At 34.2% G+C, this 21,530-nt stretch overlaps 1 protein-coding gene and 3 non-coding genes across 7 annotated transcripts in view; 3 read left to right on the top strand and 1 right to left on the bottom strand.

Annotated features, from left to right (window-relative positions):
• The first annotated feature begins 4,893 nt into the window (after positions 1 to 4,893).
• Positions 4,894 to 4,966, top strand: Trnat-ugu (transfer RNA threonine (anticodon UGU)). The gene has a single exon. It is a non-coding gene; the product is annotated as a tRNA-Thr (tRNA).
• A 261-nt stretch (positions 4,967 to 5,227) lies between these two features.
• Positions 5,228 to 5,300, top strand: Trnat-ugu (transfer RNA threonine (anticodon UGU)). The gene has a single exon. It is a non-coding gene; the product is annotated as a tRNA-Thr (tRNA).
• Positions 5,301 to 5,451: 151 nt separating this feature from the next.
• Trnat-ugu (transfer RNA threonine (anticodon UGU)) lies at positions 5,452 to 5,524 on the top strand. Its single transcript has one exon. It is a non-coding gene; the product is annotated as a tRNA-Thr (tRNA).
• An 807-nt stretch (positions 5,525 to 6,331) lies between these two features.
• The window catches only part of LOC140046775 (SH3 domain-binding protein 2-like), a 28,528-nt gene continuing 13,329 nt past the window's right edge, over positions 6,332 to 21,530 (bottom strand). For 2 of the 4 annotated variants that reach the window (XM_072091500.1, XM_072091503.1), the window contains exons 4-14: positions 20,840 to 20,901; positions 19,528 to 19,781; positions 18,461 to 18,526; positions 15,000 to 15,062; positions 14,048 to 14,231; positions 13,084 to 13,129; positions 12,718 to 12,807; positions 11,355 to 11,425; positions 10,862 to 10,928; positions 10,408 to 10,467; positions 6,332 to 8,836 (exon numbers count right to left, since the gene is read on the bottom strand). In XM_072091500.1, the coding sequence (XP_071947601.1) occupies positions 8,708 to 8,836; positions 10,408 to 10,467; positions 10,862 to 10,928; positions 11,355 to 11,425; positions 12,718 to 12,807; positions 13,084 to 13,129; positions 14,048 to 14,231; positions 15,000 to 15,062; positions 18,461 to 18,526; positions 19,528 to 19,781; positions 20,840 to 20,901 (1,092 nt within the window). In that variant the 3' untranslated portion in view covers positions 6,332 to 8,707. Of the gene's footprint in view, positions 8,837 to 9,868; positions 10,025 to 10,407; positions 10,468 to 10,861; positions 10,929 to 11,354; positions 11,426 to 12,717; positions 12,808 to 13,083; positions 13,130 to 14,047; positions 14,232 to 14,999; positions 15,063 to 18,460; positions 18,527 to 19,527; positions 19,782 to 20,839; positions 20,902 to 21,530 lie in introns of all 4 variants that reach the window. The other 2 variants (XM_072091501.1, XM_072091502.1) reach the window with 2 other exon arrangements.

The following is a 21,530-nucleotide window of genomic DNA, read 5'->3' as shown; positions in this document are numbered from 1 at the left end:
TTAAAGGGACACTCTTATTTAAGGCATCTCCTTCATGCACATGTAGACTACTCAATATAAAACCATGTGGGTATAGTAGAACCCCTCCTTGACACACTTTTTTAGACACTCCCATTATAGGCAACATGTTTTAACATTTACAGCCAATCCGCGATTAATATGGTATCCTCTATCAGAGGATACTATAAAGAAACTTGGGTTCCAATGGTGTTGAATAGGGTCCTCCTCAATACTAAGCCCAACCGACCAAGTCCTACCAAGCCCCATCAATTTATAACCAATTCCTACGAGTATAAAGTGTAAATCATACAAAATAGGATCTATTTAGAGTGTTAATTGTATTTTATCAATAAAGTTAACATTGTTAGAGCGATTTTGTAGTTAAATATGTTGAAAATTTATGTTTTAATAATCGCGTCCACATTGCATTTGCCGTCATATGTCGACGCAAACATACTAGCTAGTTGACGCAATACACGCCATTTCTGACGCATTGTACATTCTCGAGCCTGAACATTTTTTTACACCAAAATCGCCTCAAAAGTATGATTTTTTTTTAATGAACACTCTAAACATATCCTATTTGGTATAATTTACACTTTATAATGGTAGGCTTGGTTATAATTGATAGGGCTTGGTATTTAAGAGGACCTGTTTCCTACTGTTCCCTGAATGAAGATATGGCAAATAGTGAGTTATTACGTGGAAATAGTGTGTAGGCCTACTGTTATTAAGTAACTTCCGAGGTTTATTCAATATTACCCGGTAGTTGAAAGAATCAGATATTGTTATTATAGTCATGTTTATACGGTTGCACACAGCGTGATGTATAAAGAAACCCGGATTAACAACAAAAATAAGTAGATGTTGTATAAACATTATAGTGTACATTGTATTTTCTCCCTATTGACGTAAACAGGATACTATAAGTTTTGTTGTTTGGCGAGACCACATCCACCATTCACCTAACACATAGAACTTGCTTCACAGAAGAACAATACGCATCATGACCCATATTCCTAGTAAAAACTATAATCTTGTGATTCCAGTTTTTAGGACACCCCCGGATACTTTCCCATGAAAAAAAAATGTAAACATGTAACTTATGTCCAATCTTGATTGAGAAAATTGTTGGCTCCCGAAGGTGTCCCGATAATCTGCTGAAATGAAAGTACCGGTAGGCCTATACTTACTTCTTTACGTGTGTAACTCCATCAAAAACGGTAAGTGGAAAATCGCGTGCTTGTCTCCCATGTAGAATATGTATCCTGGGCAGGTATTACCTCTCCGCGTTTTGTGTAGGCCGTAAATGGTCATAAGAAAAAAAAGATAGTTTATAGTAATATTGCTGTTTTCCGCTAGTACCGCTTATCGTTACATTCCCGAAAAACATCGCGTTTCCATTTTGTCATTCAGACATTTGCTCTATGCAAGTTTGGTTCACCCACTCTGCCCCAAACGCAAAAAAGCGTAACGCAAGTAATTTGACCATCAATCACGACGCGATTCAACAGCCAAGTAAAAGGTAATGAGGTGTTGCAAACAATGTGAATCGGATATTAATTAACCACTCAGCTACCAATATGCATTTCTATCTATCTATCTAGGCATTAGTTCATCCATTGTTGAATGAAGCCCTCCTCATAACATTTCCATTTCTGTCTAATTCTTGCTGTCCTAGTCCATGCAGCCGTTCAATGTATGTTGTTAGATCATCTCTCCACCTTCTTTTTTGTCTTCCTCTTTTACTCTTTCCTACCCTTGGTTGCCATTCTGTTAATCTGTATGTCCATCTATTATCTTGAAATCTCGCCACATGCCCAGCCCATCTCCATTTTGATTGTCTTACTTTCTCCATTATATCTGTAACACCTGTCTTTTTTCTTATGATTGTATGATTTACACTGTCTCGAAGCGATAAGTTCATCATCTTCCTTTCCATTGCTCTTTGAGTAGTTGTAAGTTTCTGTTCAAGTTCCTTTGTTATTGCCCATGTCTCTGAACCATATGTCATACTTGATAGCACACATTGGTTAAATAATTTCTTTCTCAGTGACATTGGTATACTTTTGTCAGTCAACATGTGTTTGTGTCTGCCAAAATTCATCCATCCTGCTTTTATTCTTAACAGAACTTCTTCCTTCGTGGTGTCTTCCATTTTCAGTGTTTGTCCTAGATCTTTATATTCTTCCACTTTTTCTAGTTTCCGGCCCTCTATTTCAATGTCTTCCTGTGTGTCAAAGTTAGTCATGTATTTTGTTTTGTCTTTGTGCATAGTTAGTCCGATTGATTTATTCTCCTTATTCAGACTTGAGAGTTGGTTTTTCATATCTGCAACTGATGTTGAAATCAATGCCACGTCATCCGCAAAACGGAGGTCTGTAAGCATTTCTCCATCAATAGTTATACCTCCATTAAGCTGAGCCTTTTTGAATACTTCTTCGATGGTTGCTGTGAATATCTTTGGGGACAGAGTATCACCTTGTCGTACCCCCCTCTGTATATGAACCTCTCTTGATATATCATTATCAATATGGATTCTGGCTATTGCATCAGTGTAGATATCTTCTATGATTCTGACGTAACCTTCATCAACATTTATTTTTCGGAGCGCCTCAAACATATCCAAATGATCAATAGAATCGAATGCCTTTTGGTAATCCACAAAGCCAAGACAGAGTTTGAGTTGGTATTCACTTGCCTTTTAAATTAGCTGGTTTATTGCTTGTAGATGATCTATTGTCGAGTACCCTGCTCTGAAACCTGCTTGTTCTCTAGGTTGGTTGTTGTCTAAAACATCTCTTATTCTGTTATGGATTATTTTAGTGAAGATTTTGTACAGATGAGACAAGAGGCTAATGGGACGGTAGTTTCTAACATCTGCTTTGTCCCCTTTCTTGAACAAAAGAATGATCTTGGCTTCTTTCCATGCTCTTGGTATCTTCTGTATCACTAAGATTTGGTTGAAAAGTTTTATTAGCTGTTGGATTATCTCCTCCCCTCCTTGCTTGATGATGTCGCTTGTAAGTTCATCGTTTCCTGGTGCTTTATCATCCTTCATGCTCTTTAATGCTTCCTCCACTTCTTTTTCCAGTATCGGTGGTATATCTGTATTTCTTGATGAAATGTTTATATGTTCAGACTGTTGGGTTGATGATTTGTAGAGATCTTGGTAGAAATCTGCACAAATATCTAGCAGTTCAGATCTCTTTGAAGTTTCAGTTCCATCTTTTTTCTTTAGTTTACTCATTCTAGATTTTTTGCATTGCTTTTTTTTTGTACTGTCTTTGGCCCCCTTCCTCTTTCCAGTGATTCTAAGATGAATTTATCAGTTCTCCGCCTCTTTCTTTGTCTGCGCTTCTTCTTCACTATTTTCACTACTTCGGCATATTCCACCTTTTCATGTACAGACATTGTTTCTTTTAATCTAAGTTCTTTCCTTCTTTGATCTAACTCCTCTATTTCTTTATCCTCCTCCGATCTTTGGACCTTTATTTTTTCTGCTGGAGCTACAGCTCTGGCTTCTTCTAACATAATGGTTGTCACCATATTACATTGCTCATCAATATTCGACTCTTCCAACTCCAACCCTGCGAAGCAGTTTTTTATTTTTAGTTGAAATTCCTCTCTATTCTCTTTCAACTTCATGATGTTAATTCTTCTCTTCTTTTTATTTTGGATAAACTTCAGCCTGGCTAGTCTTTTGTTGATTTTGAGAGTTGCCCTGACCATTCTATGGTCACTTGCAATATCTACACTGGTTATTACTTCACAATTCTGAATTATTCCCCGCTGGTTGCTTAGTATGTAGTCAATCTGGTTTTTGTGTTTTCTGTTGGGACTCTCCCAAGTCCAGTACCTAGTCTTGTGTTTTTTGAAATACGTATTGGCCACATTTAGGTTGTGTTCCATTGCAAATTCTACCATTCTAACTCCTCTCTTGTTCCTTTCTCCTAATCCAAATGTTCCCATTATGTTTTCTTCCCCCTCTTCTCTTTGTCCAATTTTAGCGTTGAAATCCTCCATTAGTATTGTATATGTACTTGGAAAATCTGTCATGATCTTGTTGATGTCTTCATACAATTCCTCTACCACTGCATCATCATAATCACTTGTGGGAGCATAAACTTGTATGATGCACATTTCAGTTTTTCCTGTTAGTTGTACCATCATGTATGCTACCCTATTAGAGACACTTTTTACTTCTTTGACATAGTCCTTAAATTTCGTATGAATCAGGAATCCAATTCCTTTTGCATTTTTGTCCTGTTCTGTTTTTCCCCTGTTGTAAAGCCATACACCTCCCTCAAGTTCAGTTAATCCTTCACCATGTATCTTGGTTTCTGCTAGCCCAATAACATCCCATTTGAATCCATCTAGTTCCTCTAATAGGCTTTCGATATTTTCCTTGTTTCTCAAAGTTCTGACATTATAAGTGCACAGTTTTCCCGTTGTGACCAGATTTATTACATTCATCCATTTTACAGCTTCCCGAAGGCTTTGACTGCAAAACATCATACGAAGAAGAAGCTCCTTCAATACTTTTACTGGTCGAATTGCAACTAATGTTGCGCCCGTTATGGCCATGGGCTCTACGGCCTCCTATATAAACTTTCTCCATATTTGTTATGTGGGTTTTTTGCCATATACTGACGCGCTGGCAGGGCGTGTTGTCAGTAGGGGTAGCGACTACTAATCAAGATAGGGTGGAATAGTAGTAGTCCTTCCACCGGTGCTCGACGCTGGCTGTACCGTCTACGGCATTACGATAGCAATTTGAAGATCTTAGTCAAAATTGGCCAGAATATGCATTTGAAACCATCCTAATCAATATATTTTTGTGACATCATAAAAATATATGTAAAAAAACCCTATGCAGTTACCTTATAAACTGCCTCTATAGCTCAGGGGTTAGAGCACTGGTCTTGTAAACCAGGGGTCGTGAGTTCAAATCTCACTAGGGGCTTCTATTTTAGATCGCTGTTTACATTCTTTTTTATATCATTGCTAAATATTTTCAGGGTAACCATTATTAAAAGCTTTCGATTCTGATTTGTCTTTTTTCAGACAGCATTTAAGAACTAGTACCAAAATGATTGTACAGTTCTACAATTTTCATATTTGTTTGCTAAGACAATCCAGATTTACAGGGACATGATTTAGTTAAAACATGACATAAAATATTGTATATGTGTGAAAAAGCCCCTATACAATTACTTTATTAACTGCCTCTATAGCTCAGGGGTTAGAGCACTGGTCTTGTAAACCAGGGGTCGTGAGTTCAAATCTCACTAGGGGCTTCTATTTTAGATCGCTTTTTACATTCTTTTTTATATCATTGCTAAATATTTTCAGGGTAACCATTATTAAAAGCTTTCGATTCTGATTTGTCTTTTTTCAGACATCATAAAAATATATGTAAAAAAACCCTATGCAGTTACCTTATAAACTGCCTCTATAGCTCAGGGGTTAGAGCACTGGTCTTGTAAACCAGGGGTCGTGAGTTCAAATCTCACTAGGGGCTTCTATTTTAGATCGCTTTTTACATTCTTTTTTATATCATTGCTAAATATTTTCAGGGTAACCATTATTAAAAGCTTTCGATTCTGATTTGTCTTTTTTTCAGACAGCATTTAAGAAGTAGTACCGAAATGATTAGTTAAAAAGTGAAAATCATTCTTGGACGCAGAGCAAGCACGCCAGTAATTTGACCAATCACGGCGCGATGGACCACCCGAACTGTCGCTTGTGATTGGTAAGAATTTCACTTGCGTTGTTGCGTCCACGTCGTAGTGTCTATATCTGCGTCTTGTGTAATTATCAGTGAATTTTACTGTACTTATTTTTACGTTATCAAGCCTTCTGTTAAGCTTGGTTCCCACTAGCGACGCAACGCAAGAACGTAACGCAACGTTACGATTTGACCAATCACAAGCGATGGCTTATTCGCTTGTAATTGCTAACTGTCTATTTAACTTCGCTTGTCATTGGTTAAAACGCTTGCGTTGCGTTTACGTCCTTGCGTTACGTTCTAGTGGGAACCACGCTTTAAGCTTGGTTCCCACTAGCGACGCAACGCAAGAACGTAACGCAACGTAAGTGATTTGACCAATCACAAGCGATGGATTATTCGAACAGTGGCTTGTCATTGGTCAACTCGATTGCGTTGCGCTTACGTCCTTGCGTTGCGTCTCTAGTGGGAACCACGCTTTAGGCATAAAGCGTATCTATCTGTAATTGTTATTTTTTAAGTCACGGATTAAAAAAAAAGGTTGAATCCCATCCATTCACCGACACTAGGCCTAGTTAAGATATGTTAACAAAGCACACATACTTTCAAATTGAATTTTTATTACAATTGTAACTCGGCTCAAATGTACAACACGTTTCAGACATTGAACATTATATATATACTATACACACACATATATATTTATATATAATTATACATGGCAATATAACTACGTGCAGACATTTATGTAAGACGGCATATTTACGTATAATTCACAACACGATATATGCAATAAAGTTCTTTACGGACTTCTTGTGTGAATGTTTATAACACTTTTACATTATTTAACAAAACTACAACATCGTTCGTTTCGTTGAAAAACGGGACAGGTTTGGACGCAAACGCAATTTGACCATTCGCGACGCTTTAATTGGTCAATTCACTTGCGTTGTATCGAAGACCCAAGAAAGGGAAATCAAATAAAAATGTAAATGGAAAAAAAAGGCGAAATGTATACTTTTACTTTAATTACACTGAACACGTCCCGCTGTTTCAAAAAGTGTAGTTTTTTAAATAAATTATTATTATAAAGAAAGACTTACCACCGATATAGCAAACCTTTAATATATTTGTTAAAAGCAACTTTGAACAAATCATTGAAAGGCCCATGTAAAAAAAAATCGAAAACATCTTACATTATGTATAATTTCGAGTAAAGTTCACAGCATATTTAGCGAAATAAAGTACCATTAAAAAAGTATTTATTATTTATTGCACATGATATTATTTTGTTTGTTAGTTATCTCTATATCTCCCCTTTCGATATAACTTTTTTATGTTTTGGTTTCAACTTAACATTTTATTAAAATTTTATTTTAAGATTGTATTTTGTGTCATCAGCTAGACAATTCTCGGTACTGTATCTTTAATTTGTCCAGTATCATACGCAAATTGTATAATACATGGTCATACAGTATCACATGTGACGCCGTAAGTAAAGCATTTACCATTCAGGTGTCACATGTGATACATATGTGACACTGTATTATAGAATGTACCTATGATACTGCACATAAAATTACATATGTGGAGATACAGTAAAGAAAATCGGGTGCATCAATTCCACTTGTTTATAAAACATTTTTAGACCTATATAATTAAAATCCTAACAGAATTATCAACACTCCAATGTTGTCTGAATTTTCACCAGTTTCGTGCAGTATATATTGCTTTACATTGAATGTTATCAAATAGTATCTTCCATATATTTATTTACAAAGTCCACTGTTAGAAACCAATATGTATCTTTAAAATGCAATCTGTTAAATTTCTTGGTTAATTAGTATAGTTTTAATCGACTTAAAAGTTGCTTGTTCCACAAGAACCATCATTAAATTCAAGTTACAAAACACCTGACGAGATAGAATTGGAAATTTTGAATATCAAATTGCAAATTAGCAGAAACAAACTATTTAGAAATATACAGTACAGAATATTTACAAATAATGTGTATTATTAAAAATTAGTAAAAACAAAATGATTTGAAATATAATTGTGTAACCCAACAAAGGCGGTCAACGCTAACACATGTGTATGTGGTTGGAAGATCAACTGGTTCAGTCTGAAGTCAAAATGCAAGATTTCTTCATAGTATTTATGCAAATTTGATTATCATGTGGCATAAAGAGAATATTGCTACAATAGTTACAAAAAATGTGTTACTCCCATAGTCTTGTCCACTGGATAAAGCATTTAGCTGTTGGTCAAGGGATATAACTTTTTGTGTGATTATTAACGAACACGATTCAGATGTATATACAGTAGGTGTCTGTCTTGCTGAAAACCATAGCAAAATCTTTATAAATTTGCTTCTGTTACATATTTGTATTAGTTTTTAGAAATTCACAACAGCAACAATATGTAAAAATAAATTGTAATATATATGTTATATTTCTGTCTTCCCAATCTTGAAGTTGACTCGCAAATTTAAGTACAGTAGTAATTATTATGTATATAGTACATATACACACTTAGCGTTTTTACTTTTAAAATAAGGTAACAATTTCAAGGGTTCTTGTAACGGCTGAAATATACTCTAAAATGGTTGGTTGTACAAAACAAGGTAAATTGACATCTCATAGTGATGGAGTGCATCTTCATTTTCGTAGCGTATCATAGCAATGGAGAATGTTTTCTTTTCAAAAGTCACATAGCTTATGGTTTTTGTACAATGAATTCCACCACAGGTTACATCAAGCATTTCCTGTCCTGTTTTCCTTATAAGGATTTAAACCTTACAATCAAGAAATCCAAACACTATTAACTGCACCAACTGAACTTGTGAAACTATGGTTACTTCTATTAAAGTTATGACACGGCATGTGTGCCATAAAGAATTAGTGTCTAGGATCTAGGCTACACAATATCAATGATGTCGTAATAAAATGCAGCTCCTCTGATGTCAATCATGTTTTGTTATTTTGTTGGTCCAGGGAATGGTCTTGTCAATTTAATGCCCTCTGATGGAGGTAAATAATGAGTTATAAAGTGTTGAAGAAGGCCTTTCATAGAAGACTTCATTAACTTCCCATCAAGAGAATATGACTGCAATTATAAGAATAATATTCATTACAATTATGGTAGGTAATAATAATATTATTATTACTATATTTTTAAAATGTTATGTTACCATAACAATTATTATGTTAGTTCTGTTAACAAATATTAATGCAATCTATAAATAAAGAATTATTAGTACTACTACTACTAAAAAAATATGTTAGTATGACAGCGAAAATAAATGTTGTTTATTATGTTATAGGCATTCAAAGGGTTCCTGAAATTTGTAAATAAATGTATAAGTAAAAAGGTAATTAAATATTATATACATTAAATATTACAAAAAATGTATTTGCATTGTCCCCCAAATGAAGATTAAGAAAATCAGGTCATTTTGTAGTTTTTAATAAAGATAATCATTTATATTTTAAAAAGACAAAATACATGGTTTAAACTGATTGGCTGGCAGCCGATTTGACTAATTTGTTTTGCTTTAAAATACATTTTTTCAGTTTAATAATTGTTTTTTTTAATCCAATTTTTGGTCAAAGTGACATACAATAATATTTATTCGGTCATCAATGTAAAAAATAACCAGGAATGAGAATAGGCTAAAGCCCAAATGAATTCTGCCTTCAACTTAAAAATTAATAAAGTTTTTTCAGGGCGATTTTATCTTTAAAATAAATTGGTTGAATATTCAATTTTAATGTAACATAATAGTTATCCCACTTTGACCAAAAATTGTATCAGAAAAAAAAAGTATTTATCTGAAAAAAATGTAATTTAAAGCAAAAAATTGTCAAATTGGCTGCCAGCCAATGGATTTTAATTTAACCATTTATTTTTCATTTTAAAGTGAAAACATTGTTTTTTTATTTTTTTTCTATGGAGGTGATTAACTTTATTAAAACTACAAAATAACATATTCAAAGTCTGATTTAATTAATCTTCATTTTTCATGTTTTTGGGGGACAATACATCTTTAAATAAAACTTGAAAATAACAATGAAAGATAAATATTAATAAGTATAAAACATCAACCATTGTTGCATAGAAACTGCAAGCAAAACCTACCCTAGTAACCAAACATTGAGGGCAGTAGCATCATCAATCATGATAGGGTTTAGTTAGCACACGAGCTGTGTTTGGCAAACCAGAAGATGAATAATGTTCTAATAGATCGTTCATGAATTTAAATACTGGTGTCTTGTCCAAAGAGAAGTTGGTAATCTACAGAAGTGATATGCAAGATGAAATGGGAAAATAGCATGATAGGGAAAGTCTAGTGAATGGAAGCCACATACACCACAAAGCCATAATTACGATTCTCTACTGTTTGTAGAATGTGTTAATATTTAAACCATACACACTGAAAAACTGATTTTATTTGTTAACATAAATTAAAGTACACATGATTCAATTTGGATTGACCCTAAATGAAGAGTTAGTTATCATCGTTATCCAAAAAAAGTTGCTGTTTACTTTTGTTACAGAATATTTGGTTTACATTTAGCAGTGATAAAGATAAGCAATCCGGAATTAACTACCACCTTACACCAATTCTTTAACCAGACTACCAAACACTTTGTTAAATAACTTTGTACAAAACTTACTCCATCTCCAAATATTTTATAATGTTTGCATTTATCGTTTCCATGGTAGACCATAAGAACCTTAAAAGAAAAAAGAAATGTGATATTTAAATTTTAATTAAATAAGTATTTGGAGATGCCTGATGCAGAGAGGTTTATTTACATAAAAGATGAGAGAGGAGTTGGTGCTTAAGCAACAATTAACACCCTACTGGATACAACAAAAGCATCAATATATACATGGAGTGAAGAATAAGATATATATACCTATAGTCAGTTTTATAGTATACAGTGTGTTTCTAAAAATTTGAATCAAATAAATTAATTAAAACCCAGTTCATCTTTCAGAAAAGTTTCCCCTTCGTTTCCTGACAGAAAAATAATTGTTATTCGACAGAAGGGACTCTTTGGGGACTGCGAGTCACAAGCTATACAATTATATTTTAATCAAATTAAAGAGGAAATAAAATGATACCTTTTGACCTGCCTGTGCACTATTTCTTATCAAGTACATTCCCTCAAACTTCGGACCTTTTAGCATTCTGAAAAAATCGGACATAAAGATTCAGTAATTCTGTTATAGTACTCGCTCTGCTAGAGTAGCCTACAGTATACTCAATATTGAACAAAAATACCGTAAAACCTCGAAAGCAAGACCATCTGGGTGAGAACCCCCTCTTTGGTCTGCAAAAGTAATCTTGAAAAAAAGCCCATCCCAAATTCAAGCCTACTGGGCTTCTTTTCAAGATAGAGGCTTCTTTTCGAAATAGACTACAGTGTTTGAATATCAAAAGGAACAAGGTGGTTCAGTGCCAGATAATTTGTGATGCAGATATAATGCATAATCAATATAATCATTGGAATTTTTAAATTTTTGTTTTTTATTTTAACAATATTTAATGAGGTTGGTCCATCCATCCTGATCATTATTGACAGGACAATAACAGGAAAATTAAAACATGACTTACTCTTCTGCTTTCACCTTGTCACTTTCCTCAAATATTGCAGAATCTGGTAATATATCCCTAATGGCTCCAACCTGCAGTGGAAATGTACAATTAGTAATGGGATCAGTGAATCAAGACCTAACCACAATAATTTATGTAAAAGTAAATAAGTAATGCAATATTTCATTTTACTTCCATTTACCGTATTGATTTTTACAAATTAACTCCCTGGGGCATTTTATGTTCTGAAGGGTTTAGGGGGGGGGGGGGGGGGTGTTAAGGCATTTCTTGTTTTTATTTGGGTGTATAATGGTAACATGTATAATCAAATAAATACCCCCTCTAGATATACAACTCAATATATTTTTATTTTATATGCATCTAACAGCGAGCAGCAGCCCCGTTTCCCCCTTTTGTAATATATATATATATATACTGTATATATATATATTATGCACCCATTTACATACGATTTTACAGGAAAAGGGAGTACAAATTAACATTAAAAATCTTTAAAATCTTCAATTTTTTTTCAAAGTTGAACCAAGTTAAACTTTAACGTTACGATCGGTAGAACCGACTGACCAATCATATAGTTCATAAATTACGTCATCATTGTTTGTGAAAAAATACGGACGCGCTGACAATGATTTTTTACAACGCGATGATGTTTTAAAGTCTGATATTTCAAAATAACAAGTGTAAGTAAAACTAAATTTTAATATAAAAACAATATAATTTAATGTCTGTCTTTAGTGTAACAATATCAGCGAAAACATGTCCTAGGCCGGCTGGGTTGAAGCATCAAAACCCGTAACTTTTTCAATTTTCACACGGGCCCGGTTGCGCGCGTGACCGGCCTTGGCTTTGCAAAACTTCACGTCCATGTGTCCCAGCAACGTCGAAAGAACCAAGAAACCATTAACGATCGCGTACAAAATGTGTAAAAATTTGCGACGGGAAAAAAGGCTTTAGGCGCAAAAAAAAACAGTTCTGTATATTTTAATATATTTTAAAATATGGTCTATAAAACCCAGTATATTCAGATAATTATATGACAAGAATCGACTGGCCAAAACGCCTCAGATGCTCTCTCTGGGAGTCTAGAAAAAAAATAGACAATTATTTTTTCCATATCGACCCCTTCTTTATCAAAATCCTAGATCCGCCCCTGACTATTTAATAATTTATCATGCTTATAAACCAAGTCTCATTTGAGTGGAGTTGAAAGAGTTACAACCCTTGCTCTAGGTCAGGATTGTACCGGGCTTAGAATTGAAAGGCAAGCATGTTAACCACCAAGCTACGCTCCACTTTTATAACATAAAATATTTAATAATTACAACAAATAGTAATTTATTATCTGACTTGTCTAGTCTTTTACCTTATTGTATGTTGAACTTGGTTTGGTCATGTTTGGTTTTGGTGAAATCTGAGGTTTCTTCGGCGGAGCTGGGGGTTTCTTACCAATATGCTAAAAGACAAAAATGTCATTTTTGTATTCATTTATAGCCAATTCACAAAAATAAATCACTCATGTCTTCAACCAATAAGCCATTTAAGCTGTTTTGCACACTCTATAGCAAACAAAGCAATATATGTTTCATAGAACGCTACTAACTTTAGATGGATCTGAGTTTTGGAATAGTTTACTGTATTGCTTACATATTTTGTATGTTGGGAGGATGTGCTATACGTTAAAATAAGAGAAAGGAAAATCATATAAATAGACAAACTAAAGTGCAATTACCGTTTCACTATGTTTGTCCCGAAAACTGTTTCCATCTGGTCTTCGCCTTAACAAAAATAAAATTGTAGAAATTTTTTTGTAATAAACTCACATAAAAAAATTTATAAAATGATTACTTATATTAAATTTTTTTTTTCTTTTTTGCTCTGTCTACACTATCAAATTATTAAAAAAAAGTGTAATGTGCCCACATACTGTATGGTAGTAATAATGTCATTGTGTCCATATATGGGTATACCACATTTTTTTTCACATAATGGATGTGTGTGCTATTACACCGGGGTAACCCCCTACTCATCTCAAAAGATGTACTAGTTCATTAAAGTGCACACAAACATTTTGTGCACACTGGACCTACGTTTATAGTCCTTATCCAAGAAGATTTGTTCTACCACCAGAAGCATGATGCGAGTGAGCCTCAAACGCTTACCGATGTTATGGTTATGGATTACGGTTGCACTGCAGGTCCGTAGCCAGAATGCATCAGAGGGGGGTTTTCTTGACACCAATTATTTTGCGAGCGCAGCGAGTAACTGTAGGCTGGGGGGCCAAGGGCCCCCGGTTGGGCTCCAGAGGCCGAAGGCCCCTGGAATCTTTTGGCTCTCAGAGCAATTTCGGTTGTTTTAATCAGCTTAAAGAGACATTTTGTACCTACTAAAATCTGAGTTATGCAGAGACAGTACACTACGGTATTCCATAATTGATAATTAATTGCACAATTTTGGAAGTGGGGCCTTTGTTTTTCAAGGAGGGGTTCGCTGGTAAAAGAGGGGTTCACCCGAACCCCCCAAAACCACTGGCTACGGGCCTGCACTGTCATAACCGCTCGGCCACACTCACTCAGTGTGCAAAGCTTTGCACTACTAACAATTATTATGGTATACAGTGAGTGAATTTAAGTAGAGAGAGAGATAGAGAGGGGAGGGAGTATAGTACTGTATATTCTTATATATAAGATACTTACCGAAGACCATGAGGGTTTGTAAACTTATTTTTTGGTTCCTCATCACATTTTCGTCTTGGAGGTCTAGGTTGAGGCTTAGGTGCTGTTGTTAGACTAACCCTTTGAGGGCAAGTAGCAGTTGTAGGTGATAAATAATCCTGGACACACCCATTTTCATCCTCATCATCATCATCACTGTCAAGTGCTAAAGTATACAAAGTAATAAAAAGGTTATCTTTACTCACACCATGCAGCAGCAAATACATGATTCGACAATAACAAGATGGGAAACCCATGCTTTTTAAACCAAGTACCTAATGAGGTTAAAACTTTGTTCTCACTTGGATTCGACACAAGTAATTTGACTAATCACGATAGGATGGATCATCCGAACTGTCGCTTGTGATTGGTTAACTCATTTGCGTTGTGCCTATGTTGACATTCTGTCCAAATAGGATGGAATAAAACCTGGAATTGGTCAACCAACCAGGCCACTCTACAACAATTCAAAATCTTTATATAGCAAAGCGCAAAGAGATCAAAGTTTAATTTAAAACAGTAGTGATTCATGACATTGACATATAAAAATGTTTTTATGATTTAAATCATGCATAAATAAATGCAATATTCATTATATTATATACAATCATATACTGAGAACTGAGTGCAATGAATATTTTTATGAATCAATGATTTCATCTTTTAACAAAAAATATTCATCCTTTGTTTTATATAACTATGAAAGTACATGTAAACTGGCACAACTGAGCATGCAACAAGTCTGTTAGAAATGCACAGTAATAACCAAACATCTGACATATTATTTACAAAAACTAATGTAATCTCCAATCCTCCAATCAAACTTAGGTACAAATATGCACATTCCTGCCCTTTCTTCCCATACATTGACACGTGTAAAAAAGAAAAAATAATAATTAGCAAAAAAATAAATCCCAGTAGGTTGTAAACTCACTTGAAAATCTCATCCCAAATTTAGATCTAAGTTCAGCTGAAAATCTCTTGCTTGCTATTGGTACTAAAAGAACAGATAATTGTAAACAAATTAACATTGCATATTGAAACATATTTATTAATATTATAGTAGAGACTGTTGCTTCTTTACATAGTGGCATTGTCTAGGCAGTGGCATTTTCCTGTCCTGCAGCTGTTTTGCAGTAATCGAACTACAGTTTCCAATTGTTATGGGAAAGATAAATTGCAACTATTCATGGAGTTTTCTTATGGTGAGGGCTAAGCAATGCTAAACAGTGGTGTAAGGACCCTAAGTGGTCTTGGGCGTTTTTAGCCTCTTTCGACATATTTTAATGCCTTTAGTTTCCTCTGGGCTTTGTTCAGGGGCCCTGTAAGCTCTGAGTTTAGCCAGTGAGCGCTCAATAGTTGTTACGCCACTGGGGCTAGGCTTAAATTAAACAACCTAACTTTATAGAGGTTTCTGCAAAACATTTAAATTGCAATTTTGGACTAGTATTTGATATAAATGGCAATCTTATGAAAATACGTAAAATGGATTCAGGGACTCTGACATCTATTGTGAAAAATGTATGATTAATATTATCATGTGATGGGCTTATTGTACATCCAGAGTGGGCTTACACCCAGGGTGTGTGTAATAATATGCAATGCAAGGCTATGACACATTAAAAGCAGTAAGAATCAAAAGCACATAGAAAGCACAAGCACATTTCAAAACCACAGTCATGCTCGGACAAAACGATTCAAAACACAAACAAGTCAAACATGTCATGATCATCATGCAGTTCATGCATGACTCACTCTGTGGGGTAAGGGGAATATGCCTCTTTAGCCGGGGTGAGAAAAACATGACACCTCTTTTGGATCTGAAACGTTTGAGGGGCTCTTCTGAATGGAGGGAGCTATTGACATACGGAGTGACGGTATCAGATCTTGCACGGCAATCTTTTTAGGAAAAATATATTGTTAGAAATTGCAGAATTCTAAAATATACAGTAGAACCTCTATTAAGGGGACACCTTCATATTAGACTGAATAGAGACAATATGGAGGTTTCACAACCTTACGAATACGATAACGACAACGGATACGTCACCCACACGTATTCGTTTTCGTAAGCCATAAAAAAAATCTGTTTCGCATGGCAACGAAATATCGAGGCGCGTCCAAAATATGACTGTGGTAAATTTGAGCGAAGCGCAGGTACGTGTTGCTTGGTGCTTGGCTGCCTAGGCCTAGCGTAACATCAAAGCGAGTGAAGACTTTAAAAACTGCTATTTATCAAAATTGACCTGGCATTTTAGTAAATTACTTTAGTAAATTACTTTCAATAAAGGTATAATTATATTATAGTCATGAATCATTCCTGATTCAAATGAAAAATGTGCAAAATAGATCAAAAACTATACTCATTTTGTAGTTACGAATATGACTGGTGATATTCGTCAACACGAATACGCTTTACGAAAAGTTTCACAAATGTGTGACGTATCCGTTTTCGTTATCGTATTCGTAAGGTTGCGAAACCTCCCTATTAGTATTATATCAATTTCATTCACTTTATTGCATCATGTACAGTATACTGTGATGAACTTGACAATTAGGTAAAAATATACAAAACATTTAAAGATGTATTGTCCCCCAAAAACATGAAAAATGAAGATTAATTAAATCAGACTTCGAATACCTTATTTTGTAGTTAATATAAAGTTAATCACATCCGTCGAAAAAAAAACGAAAAAAAATAATGTTTTCACTTGTAAAATGTCAAAATAAATGGTTAAAATCAACCAAAAATCCATTGGCTGGCAGCCAATTTGACCATTTTTTGCTTTAAATTACATTTTTTCAGGTAAATACACTTTTTTTAGACCCAATTTTTGGTCAAAGTGGATAACTATTACGTTACATTAAAATAGAATATTCAACAAAATTTTGTTTTAAGAATTATTTTTTCAGGGGGACAATACATCTTTAAAGATGTATTGTCCCCACAATTCATCTTTAAAGATGTATTGTCCCCAAAAACATGAAAAATAAAGATTAATTAAATCAGACTTTGAATATGTTATTTAGTAGTTTTAATAAAGTTAATCACTTCCGTAGCAAAAAATGTTTTCACTTAGAAACAGACTAATAAATGGTAAATTCAACCAAAAACCCATGGCTGGCAGCCAATTTGACTATTTTTTTGCTTTAAATTACAGTTTTTTTCAGGATAAAAACATTTTTATTTTCAATCCAGTTTTTGGTCTTTGAAGTGGCTATTAATGGGACATTAAAATGGCATATTCAACAAAAAAAAGTAACAATTAACGGGTAGAATGCATAATTTGATTAAGTAAAATATTGCAAAATGTTAAAATTTCCTCTCAATCGTTTCATGAGTGTCCCCTGAATAAATTAGGGGTGTCCCAAGGGAGAGGTTTTAGTGTATTAAGATTTGAATGAAATAGAAAAAATAAAATACATGAAGTCCTAAGAAATGAAAATATGTTTTAATATATAAATTTTGATTTATGCTTTTCATATTACATATTCTTATTTTTCAGAATTACATTTGTATTATGTATACTGAATAAAAAATCTTGAAAAATTAAATGTAGCTTAAAAAAAATGTATATCCCTGTCACTTACAATAAAAGAGAATACAATTATTCTTAAGCTCTGTCTACACTATCAAACTTTATGTGACAACAAAATCTGATGTGCCCACATATGGATGCTGTCATAATTACTACCATATTTGGGCACATCACATTTTTTGTCAACTAGTTTGATAGTGTAGACAGAGCTTTAAAGGTTTATAAAAAGAAAAATAGATATCAGTAAATCAAACCAATTGAAAACATAACATCCATAGTTTGCCAAGATTTTGAAAAAGTCCTTTGTCAGGTCAAATAATATAAATACAGTCAACTCTCCCAATACCGGACTGTCCGGGCCGGCCAAATAAGTCTGGTTTTCCGGAAAGTCTGGTATTCGGAATGTGTTTTTAATGGTAAATATAAATTTGGGACCTTTTGGTCCTCAAAAAAAGTCTGGTATTGGGAGAGTTTCTGGTTTTCAGAGAGTCCGGTATTGGGAGAGTTGACTGTAAATGGAGGTCAAAGAATTGTGGTTGCCTTTTGCAATTATTATCTATATACTGTATTTGGTAAACTTGTTAAAAGTTACATGTTTTGTGTATAGATTAATTAATTTGATTTGCATAAATTTGGTAAATTTTGCGTTTCTTCTTTTACACATACGGCCAAACATAAAGAAAATAAATAAAAAAACGGCAGTGAGTTAAAGGTAGCCATAAAAACAAAACAAAGATAAACAATCTAAACACTAAAATGAAGCCAAGATGACAAAGACGGCAATACTACAGCAACTACCTACTGAATCTATAGCAGAATCTAGAAATTGTGAGCAAACTTGTTGTTAAACTGTTACCTTTATTTACTACATAGCCATCATGTCGGGGAGGTGGTGCCGGTAGTGGTTTTCTTACTTTACTTGCTTATACAGTAGGTAAAACAAAACATGCATTTCAACTAAACAATTTTTTTATTTATAAAACAAATTACTTACTGTACTTCAATTTGGTATAATTTCAAGAAAAAATAAAAGCACTAATAAATTAAATAAAGTATTTTATTTATGTATATTATTTTAAAAACTGATGGTATTGTTGAACGAAATGTCAATAAACTACTTGTGTGGTGTAGCTCAATTGAAACACTTCCTAACAATGCTAGAGTTTTTGAAGTATGAGGAAATTTGTGGTAAATATATATATAACAGAATATTAATAGTTTCTTTGTTGTTTGTAATACAATACTAGACAAATTTTTTTTTTTTCAAATTGCACAACAAGACAATGACATTTATTTTCAAAATGTTTAATACCACAGAAACACCACCACTGGTTGATTATTCATTGTAGTGTCACAGATAAAGGGTTTATCAAAACAATTATAGTATGAATGGAAAAGCCATAATCACCCACACACACACTTTTCTGGGATATGAATTTTATTTTTGCATTGTCATCATGAATTGTTTATCTAATTTAATAATATTTAATGTACAAGAGGGCTTGGTATATCCTCCCAACCACCTCGGTACACCCGCCCAACCACCTTGGCAAGGTGGGTGACCTTGGTATACCCAACCACACCTTGGTACACACTCCCAATCATCTTGGTACAGCCTCCCAACCACCTTGGTACACTGTCCCAACCACCTCTGTAATACCCTCACAACCACCTTGGTACACCCTCCCAAGCACCTTGGTACACTGTCCCAACCACCTCTGTAATACCCTCACAACCACCTTGGTACACCCTCCCAAGCACCTTGGTACACTGTTTCAACCACTTTTGTAAATCCTCCAAACCACCTCGGTATTTCTCGGTAAACTACTCTTTTCATTCCTATCTTTATAACACAACAGGTATATTAACATAACAGTTTATATGAGAATGAACATAACTCAATAGTGATCTGTAAACACATACCTGGTTTGGAATTACCCGAGTCAGGACTCCATTCTGCTGGCGGCCTCGGTAACGGTCTTTCACCAATATCTGGCAGGCATTCTGTATCGTCATATAAAGGCAATTGTTTCTCAATTTCATCATAAATTTGTTCATTTTGACTGTCACTACTGTTAACTGAATCCCTTCGGAAATTGTTTTGTTCATCTAGCTCACACACTTGGGAGAATACACGGTCGCTCTTTTCTTTTAAATTTTTTAGAAGCTGTAATGATCTATATCATAAAGTGTAGAATAAAAATGCACAATTTTAAATGCTTTTAAAGTAATTAACTTCAATTCATTTATCTCTTTATTCTTGTTTTTATATTAAATTTACTTCTCAACATTTTTGATTTCATATTTATCCATCGGGTTGGGTTGCAAATAATGGGTAAAAGATTATATGTAGCTAAAGTGTAGGAGTGGGGTGTAAAAAGGTTATTGGTTGGTGGGAAGCGATAAAACAGTACTTTTAGTTATCCAGAGGTTTCTTTGGTTGGTTGGTATGTTGGGTGAGACCTTAAAGACCCCTTCCCTACAATTTGTGACGTTTTGTAAAATAATACATATTACTTTAAAAACATTAAACCAGGTCATTCCTTGTCTTAAATGTACGTTTTATTGTAAATTATGATAAAAAGTGAGAAACAATGCACTACCTCAGTAGCTCGCGGCGAATGACCTCTCGTGGACGGTCTTCAGGCCTAGCCTAGCTACTGTAGGCTTAGTTTTGTAAGCCTAGCTGGTAAACATCGGTAACGTACGAACATCAAACGCTAGCTATATACCTAGTCTGAAGTTGTATAGTTGCTGCATTAATTGTCTTTCTATTTTTGCCAGACTCAGATTGGGGAAAACCCGGTATTTTCACTGAAAAGTTAGGAGTCTTCCATTGGTTTTGGCCTCACGATCAATCGAAAAGTGGGTGAATTACAGAAGAAAAACAAAAATATAAATCCGCACGCAATGCATTTTTAGATTTATAGCGGGCCGCTATAATTATTAGAATCAACTTATTTTTCACATTTTTAACCGTTTAATGACGAAAAAAGTTATCGCAATAGGACCATATAGTATTATTTTTACATTAAATATAGTTTGTGATCTTAAATTAGATCTAAAAAACGTAGGGAAGGAGTCTTTAACATAAGCTTTAAGGTGGGTGGAAGACTTTGATAGTGGGTTCTCCGTTGAGTGCAATTACATCCATCTATGTTGCTCACCACCCAAAAGACATCTATAAATGTGTTCAGTGTGGGAGTCCCACATATAGTACACAATTCTTACATACCTGTCTCTGGCACTGCCGTGTAATGCCTTCTCCATAGTAACCCTGATGTGTGCCATCCATAACTAATAAGAATAGAATTTGTATTTTTAATTTTATAGTCATAGTGTAGTGTATCCAAGACTTACCATGATTATTACTAGTAAAAATAAACGGAGAAAACGTATACAGTATAGGTTTGTTGAGTGTATTAATATTAGCTATTTGTGGTACAGACTTTTGCTTAATGTCAAAACAATTCTCTCTCACATGGAGGGGGGGGGGGGGGTGACGATACACATGGTATGTTGTTCCTGTTATATAATAGCCAATACACTGTGAGAGTGTATTTTGTTGAATACAATTTTTAAAATAGAAGAGCGTACTAAACAAAACATACAGAGGGCATTGATATGGATGGATGACTACATCAAATGAAGAGATAAGGAATTGGATGGACAATACAGTACAGAATTAGCTAAAGTATGTCATCAGTTGTCACAATATGACAATGAAAATAATTGACAATACACTATTATTGTACCTGTTTTGCTGTTCATGGTACAAATAAGCACTGTACGTCAGCAGTATTCTCTGATGGTGATCTGTATAATGCAGACACCATTGATTTTTTTTACAATATAATTAAAAAAGCTAAAAATAGATAGTTTAGGTTACAGTCTTAACAATAATCTTTATTAATAATATTGTTTAC

The sequence above is a fragment of the Antedon mediterranea genome, chromosome 4 (assembly GCF_964355755.1).
Source record: "Antedon mediterranea chromosome 4, ecAntMedi1.1, whole genome shotgun sequence".
In the NCBI taxonomy this organism is placed as follows: Eukaryota; Metazoa; Echinodermata; class Crinoidea; order Comatulida; family Antedonidae; genus Antedon; species Antedon mediterranea.
This window is presented reverse-complemented; position numbering and strand designations above follow the sequence as displayed.